This window comes from Myotis myotis, unplaced genomic scaffold (assembly GCF_014108235.1).
Source record: "Myotis myotis isolate mMyoMyo1 unplaced genomic scaffold, mMyoMyo1.p scaffold_m19_p_1, whole genome shotgun sequence".
Taxonomy (NCBI): domain Eukaryota; kingdom Metazoa; phylum Chordata; class Mammalia; order Chiroptera; family Vespertilionidae; genus Myotis; species Myotis myotis.
The window spans coordinates 178,945,508-178,961,656 of record NW_023416313.1 but is presented as its reverse complement, the minus strand read 5'-3'; the positions used below and the strand labels follow the sequence as shown (position 1 = coordinate 178,961,656).

The 16,149-nt window shown below is 42.0% G+C and overlaps 1 protein-coding gene across 7 annotated transcripts in view; it reads right to left on the bottom strand.

Moving 5' to 3' along the window:
• Positions 1-221: 221 nt before the first annotated feature.
• The window catches only part of USP3 (ubiquitin specific peptidase 3), a 101,120-nt gene continuing 85,192 nt past the window's right edge, over positions 222-16,149 (bottom strand). For 4 of the 7 annotated variants that reach the window (XM_036304029.1, XM_036304036.1, XM_036304060.1 and 1 more), the window contains 6 exons: positions 14,088-14,194; positions 13,614-13,694; positions 6,168-6,286; positions 5,008-5,121; positions 4,787-4,854; positions 1,309-1,663 (listed from right to left, as the gene is read on the bottom strand). In XM_036304029.1, the coding sequence (XP_036159922.1) occupies positions 1,498-1,663; positions 4,787-4,854; positions 5,008-5,121; positions 6,168-6,286; positions 13,614-13,694; positions 14,088-14,194 (655 nt within the window). In that variant the 3' untranslated portion in view covers positions 1,309-1,497. Of the gene's footprint in view, positions 1,664-4,786; positions 4,855-5,007; positions 5,122-6,167; positions 6,287-13,613; positions 13,695-14,087; positions 14,195-16,149 lie in introns of all 7 variants that reach the window. The other 3 variants (XR_004966837.1, XM_036304047.1, XM_036304063.1) reach the window with 3 other exon arrangements.

The window sequence follows — 16,149 nt, the reverse complement described above, 5'->3', positions numbered from 1 at the left end:
CATGCTGAAGTGTTAGCGGATGGGAGCACCTTTCTATTTACTGGGTGGGATGCTACCTGATTCACAAATTGTTGAATAAAGCCAATTAGATTTTTTTAAAAAAAGAAGTGTTTAGTGCAGCGGTTCTCAACCTGTGGGGCGCGACCCCTTTGGGGGTCGAACGACCCTTTCACAGGGGTCGCCTAAGACCATCGGAAAACACATATATAATTACATATTGTTTTTGTGATTAATCACTATGCTTTAATTATGTTCAATTTGTAACAATGAAATTGGGGGTCACCACAACATGAGGAGCTGTATTAAAGGGTCGCGGCCTTAGGAAGGTTGAGAACCACTGGTTTAGTGGATATGATCTGCTCTGAGGGAATGTGGGATTTAACATGGGATTCTAGTTCCAAATTTCAATTTGAGTTAAATTTGAATAGTGCTTGTACCAATTTTTCCTGAAAATTTAGAGAGACTACTAAGAGATAGAAACTACTTATTCAAAGTGAGAATCCTTTCAGCTTGCTCTGCTAAGTTGGATAGGCCAATGAAATAGGGCCATAAAGACTCATTTCCTTCTGTAGAAGCAGGGCCCACAGTGTTACCTGAGAAGTAGGTGGTCAAAATAAACTCTGGAGTTAGGCGAAGTAAGACCACAGTGAGCATGCAGTTATCCCCAGGGCTACGGTGAATGGGGAAACAGATGCTGATGCAAACAAAGCCATGTTCGCATCTCACCGGGAGCACCAAAACCATGTAGCTGAGTCAGAGGATTTTTTAAACACTAAATGCATTTGGTCTTTTCTGTACTCCTATCTTCTCCATGAAAACACACATTAAAAATATACCTCAAAACCTAAAAACCAACACAGTAATTCTTGAATTTGCAGTACAGATATCACTGAACCAACAAAGTTATTTAGTTCGTGCTGATGAACAGCAGCCTTGAGAAAGACAAGAGCATCCGTTCCCTGGTCTACTTCGTGATGCCCTGCTACCTTTACAAGCAGAACGGATGGTTCCTGAGCAGTCACTGAAACCTCATGGGCCAGACCACACACGCACGTGATTCCTGATTCAGAGTCAGCCTGGTCTCCGGCACAGCTGTGCAGAGCAGCAGGCAGCCGCAGTGCTCTCCCGTCAGGAACATGCCTTACTGCCAGCATGTGAGAGCAACAAAGCATTGATGTAAATGTGCCTCAAAGTGAGAACTGAAACATTAATATAAAAACGTCCAATAGAACTAAGTTCTTGGAACCACATATAAAAACTGAATTATTACCACTAAAGCAGCAAATCAAAATATCTGCTGAGGTTTTCTGGTAGAACTAAAAAAAAAAAAAAAAAAAATTAGTTGGTGCCCATGTTCACTACCATTGACAAAATAAAACTAAACCCCAAATAGGAAATTGAAAAGTGCATAATGAAATTAAATCTTGGATCAAGTATTTACGGAAAATTGGAAATGTTTGTCCGGCATAGTTGACAAGTAACGATTGAGAGGAGGTATTAAAGTTTATCCGGCCCAGCTCTGGCCTGGCGCTCCGCGTAGAAAAGGATGTAGGCCTTGGCCTTCACCACGGTGTCTTCCTCCGTCAGCGTCACAGTGCTGTCATTGAAATGGAACCAGCGGCCTTCATGAGTTGCATATGCTGTGTAATGTCCAGAACCCACCCTGTAAGGAAGAGTCAGAAGATAAAACTTTAGTAAGTGCTATAATGGAATAAACTCTAGAGAACTGTGGTTTAACACCTTTCGTACCGCATAGAAATCTCTAAGACATACGCCAGGGACCGCACGTTTTTGGGCAAACTGCACGTTATTTAAATCATCATAACTACAGATCATAATGCACTTTAGGTGTTTTTCAATAATTTTAACATTTTTATTTACAAAAACAATTAAAGAATTAAACAATTAAAGTTCCTAGTACTTTTTTAACATATAGTACCGCGTAAAACATTTTCTAAAAGCGCCAGGAACTTGAAGACGAAGACTATTCGAATGACCAAAATACAATGTAACTGCAACGCTTAATGGGTTCGTGCAATTATATAGTTTTTCGTAGATTGACCTGCACAGTTTCCACCAATGAGATCGCTTCATTCGATGTGGACAAGACAGTGTGTTGACATCTAAGGTCCATAACAGATGGCGCGTGAAACACGAGAAAGCTCGTGAGCGGGACGGAAGGTGTTAAGATGGTTTACTGAGCTCACATGTTTATCCTCAAAACCCACTGAAATGACAAGGCAGAGACTGACACTGGAACCAGAAGTGGAAGATTTTTAGAACATAAAGGTGTATTCATGGCACTGGATTAATGGAGAAACTAGCTGAGTGACGCTCAACCTAACAAGCGCAGGCTAAGACCTACAGGAAACATAGAAAACAGAACCAGACTTCCCATTAGAGTTTGGGGGTGTAACTGAGCTTAAGAAAGTACGTAGCTCGAGGAAAGTGCCTTTCCCCTACTTTGGCCATCAAGGGCTTTTTTCTGTCAGCACGACCCACCCACTCTCCCAGGCAGAATAGCCTGCAGGTATAACAGAGACCTTCACAACTGTTAGAAAAACCCTTACCATCCTATATAATCCTATATAATCCTATATAATAAAAGCATAATATGCTAAGTGTCTGGTCATCCAGTGACTAATTGTTCAACCAATCAAAACATAATATGCTAATGATATGCTAAGGCCGCTCAACCATTCGACATGCACTGACCACCAGGGGACAGATGCTCCAACTGGTAGGTTAGCTTGCTGCTGGGGTCCAGGTGATCGGGACTGGGCGAGATGGGCCAGACACTCCCTGGAGCCCTCCCATGGTCCCTCCCCGGCCCGATCGCACACCGGTGGGGCCCCTTGGACTGGCCTGCACCTTCTTGCAATCCAGCACCCCTCAGGGGATGTCAGAGAGCTGGTTTCAGCCTGATCCCCTTGGGAGGGCGCCAGATGCAGGGCTCACGGTTACGAGTGCTGCTGCTGCAGCAGCACGAGCCTTTCCCAATCGGGACTGATTGGGTGCGAGACTGCGGCATGAGTAGGGAGCAGCAGGTAGGAGCTGCAGGTGGCATTGGACTGGGTTTTGGCTCAATCCCTGCAGGTCACCCAAAGGGGCCCCACCTGTGCACGAATTGGTGCACCAGGCCTCTAGTTTACCAATAATGACCAATCTCATTTATTATGATTCTGAATAAACATCCCAAAATCATCAATCATGAGGGGAAAAAATAGCATGAAAGAGAAGTACCAGAAAAAGAAACAGACAGTAATTAACAACTGAGGAAATGAAGGCAAAAAAACAGAGACTTTAAAAATTCTAATTAGTACCAATGTTTTCAAGAAGATACTGCAACCATAAAACAAGAACAGGCTGTTATGAAACAGTTATGAGAAAAAATGTGATCTCCACAATATAAAAATTCATGGAGGTGCTAATCTTTAATTTGGAGAGATGTAACGCAGATTGCTGATTTGGCAAAATAGGCCATGGCCGCCTTCAGGAACAAAAAAATAGAAAACATTAAAGAATAATTGAAATAATATGTGAAAGATCCAAGAAAGTTACATTACATTTAACAGGTGAGGTGTTCCAGAGGAGAGAATGGGGTGGGGAAAAAAATTCCCATTATTGGAAGACACCAGACTAAGACTGTCCCTTATCAACTATCAAGCAGGAATATATCTGATGTTATTTCTTAAGTCCAAAGACAGAGGATCCTACAACCTTTCAAAGAGAGAAAACCGGTTGACTACAGAGAAGTGAGTTGCCCAGCCAGTGTGGCTCAGTGGTTGAGCATCAACCTATGAACCAGGAGGTCACGGTTCGATTCCCAGTCATGGCACATGCCCGAATTGCTGGCTTGATCTCCCGTGTAGGACTTGCAGGAAACAACCAATCAATGATCTCTCTCATTGATGTTTCTATTTCTCCCTCTCACTTCCTCTCTGAAGTCAATAAAAAAATATTTTTTAAAAAAGGAGTAAAGAGTCAAGATTGTAGTGGGTGTGTTTATAATTCTGAGTGGTGAAGCCAATGGAGCAAAGTCTACAAAGTTCTGAGGAAAAGGATATTCAATACAGATAGTGGTTTTTTGAAGGTAAAATAGTCATTCTCATCAGACCAAACTTTCAGGGAGAAAAATAATCAAAAATTATTCAACAAAATAAAAAATGAAGTACAGGACATGAAGTTATAAATAATTTTCCATTTTCCCTATTTAAACATCAACTGGCAAAGGAAATTACTTGAGTAAAGAATGCTCCGGATTTGTGAACAACTGATTGGGTTCTGGATGCTGGGTTCAAATAAACCACGTTCCATTTAGCTTTTATGTGCCTTCACTTCACAATATCCTTGCAGGAATATTCTTTCACACCAAAACTGAAGGAAAATTCTATTGCACCCACTTTAACCCTTAGAGTGCCCGGGAGCTCGATCGCGCTCCTCCTGTCTTTCGCCAAAAGTGCCAGGCGCGCTATCAAAGCTTCGAAATGGCGTCCATTTCTAAGTCTGCTTTTATTAGTGATGATGATATTGCTAAATATGTCAATGTAGTAAAGGTTTCCTTAAGTTTTTGAATATGTAACTTCATTTACTGGCGATTCATAATTTTTTTCCTAAACTGCTGTAAAATCAGCAAAAATGCCTTGGCAATTTTAGCATAGTTCCTAGGATATTGGTTGGCACTCAAAGGGTTAATGTACCTGAATCCACATTTTTTAGGGAGTTTGGGGAGAATTATCAAGAGTGGTGCTATTCCTAACCGGGACCAGCCCGCTAACGAACTCACCCGGAACCATGGTGCACCACCACAGCGGCGAGGTCGTACAGGCAGTTCTCAGGGCCACTGTTCTCAGGCTGCGGACAAGGGAGAAGGCATCCAGGACCGAGTTAGGAGCAGTGGTCAATGGCATCCGTATCTCCCACCTCAATGACCTCTACCCTGTGTCAGTGAAGACTTAATTTTACTGAAGAGCGTCTTCTCACCAGCTAACAATGGTATTACCTTACCTCTAGTAAGTAGCATTTCATGTCTAGACCTCTCAGTGGAAACTCTACATATGTGTCAACTTTGTTTCTTAAATATGCTGTCCAATGAAATCGTTTCAAATGTAAGCATAGCACCTGGATCAGAAACAAAGGCAAAGACTGTAAACAAACTACTTGGTTAACTGTCTCTCAAATATTTTAGGTGGCTTATCAGTTTATCTTCTGATCCTGGAAATGGCTTTCTTCCATGCACATACTATTGTGATATTATGATTTGTAATAATGAAACGTATTATTTGGTCGTAGTTCTCTTTTCTGGTATATGGCTCCTAAAACTTAGAATTTCCTAAGTGATGAGAGTAATCAAGGTCTTTTGTTATGTGAATTAGGTGACTGGTGGGCCTCACTTTAGGATGAGGGCCCTACCTCCCTACTCTCTGGTAGGGTAGAAGGACTGGAAGTTGAATCAATGGCCAATGGCCAGGATTTTAATCAGTTATGTCTATGTCATGAGGGCACCTGCAGAGTTCCAGGTTGGAGAAGCAGAATGCTTTCATATGCCCCATGCTGGGCCCCAAACTCCACAAGACAGGAGGGTCCTTTGGGACCTCATCCTATGTATCCTTTCATCTCGTTATTGATTCCTATCATTGGTAAATCAGTAATCTAGCGACTAAACAGGTTTCTTCAGTTCTGTGAGCTGCTCTAGCAAATTAATGGAACCCAAGGAGGGAGGTTGGAAATCTCTCATTTATAGCCAATCAGAAGAATAGGCATCTAAAGTGCAAAGTGTGTGTGGGGGGAGTGCGGGTGCGGATAAGATAACCTCCAATGTGTAGGTCAGAAACCTAAAGCAGCAACCTGGGCTTATGACTGGCTCTGAAGCGGAGGACAGTCGTGGGACTGAGCCCTTAAGATGACATTCCCTTCAGCCAGTGTCAGAATTGAGTTGGAGTGTAGGTCACCCAGCTGGTGCAGTGGGAACCTCTCTCCCCTCCACACACTACAAACTATGATGGGGACACATTTATGCCTTATCAGAGGGTTTATTTAGCTTTTACTGAAAACACTAAAGACTAAAACGAGAGATTACATAAAGTTACAGAAACAATTTGCTTTTCATCAGTCATAAAAGCACTGTTCCCTTGAAACTGCATTAGACTTTGAAACTCAACACTTACCTTGGGTAGTTTTTGAATCCAAAACTTTTTAGTGGACTTTTGTTTCTTTTTGCATTTGTGGCACATATATAACTCTGTCTCATCAAGCTCTTCTAGGTCGGTAAAACTGCGAAGACAATCTAAAACCAAATTGATTTTGGCAGCATTACATCAGGAAGCCTTTAATAGAGGCAGTGTACTGTAGAAAAAGACTAAACTTTGAAAGCGAGCAACTTAGGCTCAAATCTCAGCTCTATTAGCTATGTGTGACTGTGGAAAAGTCAGCTCTCTTCAGTTATAAAATGAAGATAAAAAAATAACAACAACAATAATAATACCTACTCTGAAGAACTGCTGTAAGGGAGACAAATAATGTGTACAAAGTGCCTGGCATCATGTCTGACATTTGGTAATGATTAATTAATGACAGATGGTATTTTTTTTAAGTTGGTATTATTGTTGTTGGGTTTGCTATTGTTAATGAGATAGTCTGAATAACTCTGATTTAAAAATTTAAAAACTACCCTAATGAAATCAAGGTTCAAACAGCAATTTTCTCTCAAAGTTCATAAAAAAAAATCACCTTTAGATCAAGCAGTTTCAAAGTCGTAACTTATTAGAAAATAAACATAGATTACAGAAGGCTACCTTATCAACCTTCCTCCTGTACTGCAACAAATCCTCTGTTCCAGACTTTATTTTCAGTCCTTTGGATAGACCACATATCTACCTAACTATCTACCTATCTATCCACCTACTTTTAAAAAAGATCTGTGTGGTCCGGAGCTTGGTAAACTGTGGCTCCAAGCCACAACCAGCCACCCTGGGTTTTGTAAATAAAGTTCTGCTGGAGCACAACCACACCCACTCCTTTATATATTGTCTGGCAGCTTTTAGGCTGCAACAGCAGGGTTGAGTAGTTGGGACATGGACCTTTATAAAACCTAAAATATTTTTTAAAAAAATATTTTTGATTTCAGAGAGGGAGGGAGAGAGAGAATCATTGATCAGCTGCCTCCTGCACGCCTGCAACCCTGGCATGTGCCCTGACCTCCTGGTTCATAGGTCAATGCTCAACCACTGAGCCATGCCGGCTGGGCAAACCTAAAATATTTACTTATCTGGCCTCTAATGAAACTGCTGTATTTATGAATATTAATAAATAAAAATGCTTGGATGGTTTACTTTAAAAAACACCCAATTAAAAAATGGGCAAAGATAAGATATACAATGGCTAACATGCACTAAAAAGATACTCAACTTCATTAATTATTAGGAAATGCAAATCAAAACCACAATGAGTCCTAGCTGGTTTGGCTCAGTTTATAGAGCGTCAGCCTGCGGGCTAGATCTCCAGTAGGGGGCATGCCGGAGGCAGCCAATCAATGATTCTTTCTCATCATTGATGTCTCTCTCTCTCTCTCTCTCTCTCTCTCTCTCTCTCTCTCTCCCTCCCTCCCTCCCTCCCTCCCTCCCTCCCTCCCTCCTTCCCTCCCTCCCCCTTGCTCTCTGAAATAAATAAAAATATATTTAAAAAAAACGAAATCAATGGAAAAATATCCTCGGGTAAGGATTAAAAAAATAAAAAATATATAAATAAAGTTTAAAAAATAAACAAGACACAATGAGATACATTTTACACTCATGATGGTTATTATTTTTAAAAAACAAAAAATGGGAAATAACATGTTATCTAGAATGTGGAGAAATTAGAACCCTCATGCATTGCTGATGAGAATGTCAGATGGTGCAGCCACTGAGGAAACCAGTGTGGTGGTTCCTCAAAAAGTTAAACATAGAATTACCATATGATCTAGCAATTCCACTCCTAGGTCTACACCCAAAAGAACTGAAAGCAGGGACTCAAACAGGCATTTGTACATTTATGTTCAAAACAGCATTGTTCACAATAGCTAAAAGGTGGAAGCACCAGGCCCTGCACCACCTGCTCCTTTTCTGCTAATGAAGCCCCCTTCCTCCAGCAGCCTCCCATCCCTCAGCTTCTCGCCATTTCCCAGCATTTCTTGCTTCCCAGTATTTTCTTCCTTCTACCTTTTTGAGAAGCTAAGACTTACAGGGTGACCACAAAGTGGTCCCACAGCCCATTTATGCACAAGATAGCACCGTTTCCTCCTTTTCATGTGAGGCCATGTGATAAACCAAAACAGAATGAAAGGCCCATGGAAGCATGTCAAACATGCAATACAAGCTGAGCCTGGTTTTTCAAGCACTAGGTTTAAAAAATGGTGGCCCAGCTGCCTCTAGGAGCCCTTTTCTTTTCTTTTTCCCCTCCCCTCCCCCCCCTCCCCTCCCCTCCCCTCCCCTCCCCCCCCCTCCCTTCTTTTCTTTTCTTTTCACACCTCTCCCTGCAGCTACAACAGGCTCAGGAGTCCCACAATTGCTACTGTACCCAGACAATGAAGCAGCCTCACTGTCAGCTGCATCAGGTCAGAAGGCTGGTGTGCCCGGGGCAGCCACTAGGGAATTTCAACAAAGAAGCAACATCATACTCTCACTAAGCTAGTGCAGAACTACCACAGTCATCTCCATCTGGGTTTTTAAAAGCTTCTTAAGCTCTTCTGAAAACCTAATGCCTATTTGTAATGGTTTCTATGGGTTAAAAGACAAAACACAGAACATACTTTTTTTCCTAAAAAGTTCCAACTGCTGCTCCTTTATAAAACAGCTTTTAAATCCGTTTTTAAACACAAATATTCTTAACCATGGTATTTCTGGGCTTATAAGGAATGGGAGTTTATTTTCCTTTCTGCACTCTTTAGGATTTTCCTTGGTTATAATAAGAAAAACCATTATGAAAACACATCCACACACATATCTCTTTAAGAGGAATATTGCCTCAATACAGCATCTCCTCTATATTCATAGATTTGACAGTTGCCATCTATAATAATAAAAGTGTAATATGCAAATCGACTGAACAGCCGAACAGCAGAACGACCATCCTGATGACCATGCTATGACACGCACTGGCGCCAGGCTAGCCAAGACGGGTGTGATGCGATTGGTTGGGGGGCCCCGCCATCACCCCATGATTGCCCCACAGAGGAAGGCCCAGGCCACCCTCTGCAGGGTGACTGATTGGGGAGGCGGGGCTCTGCAATTGATTGCCCCAAAGAGGGAGGCCCAGGCAACCAACCTGAGGGCTGAGGCAGGTGGGCAAGGCCTCCCTCTGTGGGGTGATTGATTCGCGGGGCTCCCGGACTGCAAGAGGGCGCAGGCTGGGCTGAGGAACCCTCCCCCCGCCCCCGCACCAAGTTCACGAATTCCGTGCACTGGGCCTCTAGTTTTAAATATTTGAACAGTCTGACCCTGAATGTACTAGAGTAATATTTTGCAGCAGCACAAATAGGAATTTCACCTCAAAGCTTATATATGGAAGTGAAGTATCTCTAGTAGGTACCCAACAGTCACATCTCAGCAAAGCTTTGTTGTTCTCTAGCGACCTTCACGTCTCTCATTAAGGACTTCAAGAAGCTGCTTAAATTTTCATTTGTATTTCATGAGGGGGAAAAATGCCTTGGTGGTTTTTGAAACTCCTAAGATTTTCAAAGGTTTCAGGGCATATATTTCACAAGTGTCAGTCTTCTACATTATATTAACTGTTAAATAGGATCCCTACGGAAAGCAAGGAATAAAACTGGTTTGTTGAAGTTATTAAGTCATTTTTATGTATTATGTAAATTTAATTTAGCAAAGCAGTAATTGGGAAGTATACATGAATTAATCCACATTTTTATTCCTCTCAAATAAATACATAATTATAAAGGTGATACAAGTTAAAAAATGCAAACAATATAAAAGAACACGAAAAATAAGTCACAATTCCATTTATTCCTGAATCCCATTCCCTAAGATAATCACTGTGAACAGACGGTGTATGCTGCTCAAGAATTTTAATGCTCACACGAATGTTTTTTTTATCTTACACAAATGGATTAATTCAAAATACATCCATCCATGGTGCGTTTTATCCTACAATATTTTGTATTTATCTTTCTGTGCCTGGGCTATTCATCAACTTTAGATTTCTTAATTGCTACATAGTATAATTTATTGAGCCAATGCCCTACTTACTATTGGGCATATAAACTGTTTCTGATTTTTTTGCAGTAACAAAGAATGCTCCAATGAATACCATTTACATATGCTACTGTTCACATTTGCAAGTGAAATTACTATGTCTAAGGAAATGCCTATTAAAAATGATCACTACCCTCCAAAAACTATACCAGTTTATACTCCTAACACCAATATGAGTGCCCACTTTCAAAAATTTTCACTAACAATGGCTATTATCTATCATTTTGACCAATTTTATTTTACTTATACTTGAAAATGTGAGGCATTTTTCAGATGTTAAACTGACCATTTGCATTTTTCTTCTTAATATACTTTGCCCAAGTACTCTTTCTCATATATGTTACAAATGTTTGTTTCACGTTTATCAACTCCATTTGCCATTTTTCTTGTTTTTAGTACCAATCAATCACCTAAGCTGTATCATACACTCTCCAGGATGGTCTTAAGAAAGGAAGGTTGGTATTAAAGTATCTGAGATGGGTAGTAAGTGCAATGCTACAGAGAGCGGGAGGAACCATGGATATGACCAATTCAGGCTGGGGGGGGGGGGGGGGCGGGCGGGGGAGACACAACAGAAAAAGGGAAAGAAGTCTGAAACCAGTGTCTCTTGGGGCTTCCACCAAAGATCATCTGGATTTACTGGGTTTTGTTAAATATTAGGAAATACTTTTTAAATATATAACCACATATTTATATCAAGGGACAGTATTTTTTAAAAATTAATACCAATATTAATACTGTTCTTATTGGAGAAATTTCAAAATGAAGTCAATCCAATTTAGATTATATAGTTTTAGGCTAATTCCTTTAATAATTTAATTTTTACTGATTCCCTCTAACTGATCAAATAATGTTTATTTTATGACTAGAGGCCCGGTGCATGAAATTCGTGCATGGGGGAGGTGGTCCCTCAGCCCGGCCTGCATGCTCTTGCATTCCAGGACATCCCTCTCACAATCGGGGACTGCTGGCTCCTAACTGCTCACCTGCCTGGCAGCCTGATTGCTCCTAACTACTCTGCCTGCCTCCCTGATCACCCCTAACTGCTCACCTGATCACCCCTAACCACTTGCCTGCCTGCTTGATCACCCCTAACCACTCTGCCTGCCTGCCTGATCACCCCTAACCACTTGCCTGCCTGCCTGATTGCCCCTAATCCCTCTGCCTGCCTGCCTGATCACCCCTAACCACTCTGCCTGCCTGCCTGATCACCCCTAATCCCTCTGCCTGCCTGCCTGATCGCCCCTAACCACTCTGCCTGCCTGCCTGATTGCCCCTAATCCTTCTGCCTGCCTGCCTGATCACCCCTAACCATCTCTGCCTCAGCCTTCCTGCCACGGCTTCATCAGGAAGGATGTTCAGAATGACATCCGGAAGGTCGTTTGGCTGTCTGGTCTAATTAGCATATTACGCTTTTATTATTATAGATTAAGTTCACCTGTGTTCACATGCTACAACTATAAAGTATATCTGATATCAAGTATACTGTGATATTTAAAAAATTGATCTCAAGCCAAAAACAGTTTTGGAGAAACACACACTAGCCTATATATTAGGGGGAAGTGGAGTGGATAGGGCTTCCTTAAACTTCTGTACTCCTGTTCAACAGAGACAATCAGCACTCACACAGGTGGGAACAAACTGAAAGCATCTATGAGGGTTTGTTTGCTCTTGTTTCTCAGAGTAGTCCAGCGCCTTTGACCGTCATCCATTGAGAGATTTCCAGAAACTACCTGAGCAACAGTTCTACAAGCAAGACTCTGCTGCTCCTATTTAACAAGCCAAATGCCGCACAATGCACCTGTGACACAGAGAAGCTTGCCCCTCCCCAAACAGCTATATTTTTGCTCAGATAAGTTGATTCTAGAGCAGCGCTGTCCAGTAGAATTTTCTGCAATCATGGAAATGTTCTGCACCTGTGCTTGAATACCATAGCCACTAGCCACGTGGTTACTGAACACTTAAAATATGACTAGTGCAGGTGAGCAACAAAAATTTTAAATTTCATTTTAATTGCATTTTAATAACCACATGCAACTATGGTTGCCATACAAGGCAGTGCAGTTTTCAAATCTCTTCTTTTTCAAAAACCACACACAAAACCTTCCTGTCTGTCTGTCTGTCTATCTATCTAAAAGCCAGCGACCAGAATGCCGTAATGACTATAACGACCAGTCGCTATGATGCCCACTGCAGCCAGGGAACTGGCCCGATCAAGGGTGGGGCTGGCGGACCAACCTTCCAAAGCCCCTCCCTCCAGCTGGGCCCACCCCCAATAAGCTCCAACCAGCCTGATTGGCCCACGGTCCCTTCCCCCAGTCAGCTCCGCCCCCAATTGGCCCCTCACTCCGATTAGGGGAAAGGACAGCCAGCCAACCACCCATGGCCCCTCCCCCAGGCTGCTGGCATCCAATTGGCCACCCAACCCCATTCAGGGGTGGGGCCAGCTGGCCAATTGCTCTCAGCCCCTCTCCCAAGCCAGCCTGGCCCTGATCGGCCGATCAGGGAAGGCTGGCTGGCCAACCTCAGACCATCTCCTCCTCCTGAGAGGCCCGACCCTGATCCACCCCGATTGGGGCTGGGCCGGCCCGACCCCGCCCGTGCACAAATTTGTGCACTGGGCCTCTAGTCTAACTATAATTGTGACAATACTCCCTAAAACAGTTGAAGGGAAAAGAATTACTTTTAGTCAACATACAATTTAGGGCAGAAATTATGTTGCTTGCCTTCAGTGTACAGTTGCTTAATGATAGAACATGTATTAGGTCCTCTTTTTCTATCCTAGTTTCTTCTTTTTATGACTAAAAAGAACAATTAGTCATTATAGTGGCTGGTGAAGGATAGGTCTCTTGCCTTGACTAAAGTAGTTAAAACTCATCAAGGAAAAAAGTTGTTCAAAATCTTGCAAAGTAAATGTAAATTTTAATATTCTTGCAATTAAAAGTAGGGCCTATGTTTAACCAATGGTAGTATCAACAGATTCCTCACACTATTTGTCATACAAAAGCATAAATAACACCATAATTCATAAAACTTTGCTGAGTTTTCTTTCTTCCTGTGGATGCTAGTGGGATATCCATAGCATAATTCTATTTCATTAGGTCAGAAAAGGTTTTGTTATGAACTTTCACTTTTAAAAGAGAAAAGTGAGAAATGTTTTATGCTTGACCTACTATCTCTGACAGGCATTCTCATTAAACAGAATTTTTTTGGACAGGAAGAGACATCCAGGTTTGATTTTTGTTAAGTTACAACACAAATTCATTAAAGTGATTAACAACACAGCACATATTGATGGAACTTACAAACATATTCGGGTATATAAGAGCGAAAAAAGAATTCTAGAACATTAATTTAATATCTTACCTCGTAATGAACAAACTGGTCCATTTTCTTGATTCTTAGAGCGCTTATTTCTGAATTGACTTGGAATATCTAATGAAAGGTCTTAAAAGGAAATAGGAAAACAACTGTTAAAGTCATATAACTCAAAAAGTAATTTCAAAAAATGTTTTTTTTAAAAAAAATATATGTCTTTATTCATTTAAGAGAGGAAGGGAGAGGGAGAGAGAGATAGAAACATCAATGATGAGATGATGAGAGAGAATCATTGATCGGCTGCCTCCTGCACGGTCCCTACTGGGGATCGAGCCCACAACCCAGCCATGTACCCTTGGCCGGAATCGAACCTTCAGTCTGCAGGCGGATGCTATATCCACTGAACCCAACCGACTAGAGCAAATGATGTATTCTTAATGATTTATCTCCACTGTCTTAATTTTCAAAGGAAATAAAATTATTTTAATACAATATCATATTTCCACATACCAAATGTCTTACCTAGGAATGGATCAAACTTTCTAGATTCTGTCCCACATATAAGGCAGTTAACCTCATTTTGGAGAATGCCTCCAAATATAGCCGTGACAACTGTAGATGCTCCATTTCTAAAGAAAATCACGTAAGAAAACATCTCAGTAAAAAAAAGAAAATAATTTATATTTAAATTACAAAATAATGCAAAAACTTTAAATTTCTATAAATGTATTCTAAATAAAAGAGTTAAGCCATTGTTTGGCCTCCCCCCAAGCCCTCTTCCAATCCACTACTTTCTCCAACAGTAACCAACACTGGACATTTGCCACTCCTAACAGGAGTCACGTAAGTGCCTACACTCAGGGCCAGAGAACACCTTCCCCACAATTATATGCTGAAGAAAAGCAGGAACTGCCTTGTATTTGAGTCTTTGCAAGGCCTCTCATCTTACAGGGAACTCTCAATTCCTTTACTTTGAACCACTACCTCAATCGGAAGTAGATTTCCATTTTTCAGATGGTCATCTGTCAGGTTTGGGGAAAAAGAAGAAATTTCATACTTATTTAGTAGTTATTGAGGGAGTTCTAACTTCACAATTAAAGTGCTGAATGTTACTGTCAATGAGACTTAAAAAGCTCACTTAAAATATTATAAATAACTAGAAGCCCAGTGCACAAAATTTGTGTACGAGAGGGGAGTCCCTCAGCCCGACCTGTGCCCTTGGGGGATGTCTGACTGCTGGTTTAGGCCCGATCCCCATAGGGCCTAAACCGGCAGTCGGACATCCCTCTCACAATCTAGGATGCTGCATGCACCAGTGACCATACTTTTCATACAGGTGAAAGGCATCTTGCTATTGTATGGGCAGCTACATTTTTTTTGCCCTGATTATAAAAAGTAGTACATAACATGATCCTTCTGAGGCAGTAGTACCATTTTCCCCATCTTATGGGTGGAAAAACTGAAGCAGAGAGAAGTTAAGTAATTTGCTTTGTCACACAGTTGTAAGTGTCAGAATCAGGGCTGACCACAGAATGTGCAAGCCAGAGTCCATGCATGTCATCGCTGCATCATCCTGTTTCTTCAGTGTTAGAGCAGCCTTGCCAGGTTTTAATTTTTAAATCTAAGAGACTGCTCCCAATATATAGATAGGGTAGGGTCGCTAGGCCTGGCCAGCGATCAGAGCCGATCTGTGGGGCGACTGGTGGACGGGGCGATCGGGGGACCCCTGCTGGCACCCGCCTTGGCTGGCGGCCTGGTGCCACTTGCTCGCCGGTCCTGCCCCCCGCCACCACTGCCAGTCACCTCTCTCTGCGTGATGACCGATGTGCAGGGCAATTGGGGGACCCCTGCTGGCACCTGCCTTGGCTGGTGGCCTGGCACCGCCCGCTGGCTAGCACCACCCCCTAACCCCCACCACCAGTCACCTCCCTCTTGAGGGGACAGATGCTCAATGCAGGAGCTGCATTGGACGTCTGCCCCCTGGTGGTAAGTATCATAGTGGCCAGTCGTTCTGCCAATCATTCTGCCATTGGGTCAATTTGCATATTAGGGTTTTATTATATAGGATTCCTTTGTGGAGATCAAGAATACACTGCTTTAATAAAAAACACACACAATTGTCCTAATGTTAGTGAACCTCTTGTTGCCTCAACTTCATCAAATGTAAAACAGGAACAATGTCTATTTCTCTCAGAGGCCTGGTGTGAAGATGAAATGAGTTATGTATGTATAGTGCATTTAGGCAAGTGCTTACCAAAAAGAAAGCCCTTAAATAATTAGGATCATACCTGCTTTTTGCTCTTATTTCCTTAAGTACATATTTTGAACATGTACCCCACTTTTTTGACAGCTGCATGGCATGCCACAGTATGCACATAGAATGAACACAAGAATAACTGAGAAAGTGCGCTAGTGAGAGCATCTTACCTAAGAATAGACAAACGTGTAAATTGACCGTCCCTCCGCTATGCTCACCAGCCAAACAGGAGAGTATGCAAATTAACCCAACAAAGATGGTGGTTAATTTGCATATGTAGGCACGAAGCGGTGGAGGGAAGACTGATGTCTCCGTCCGGAGCCATGA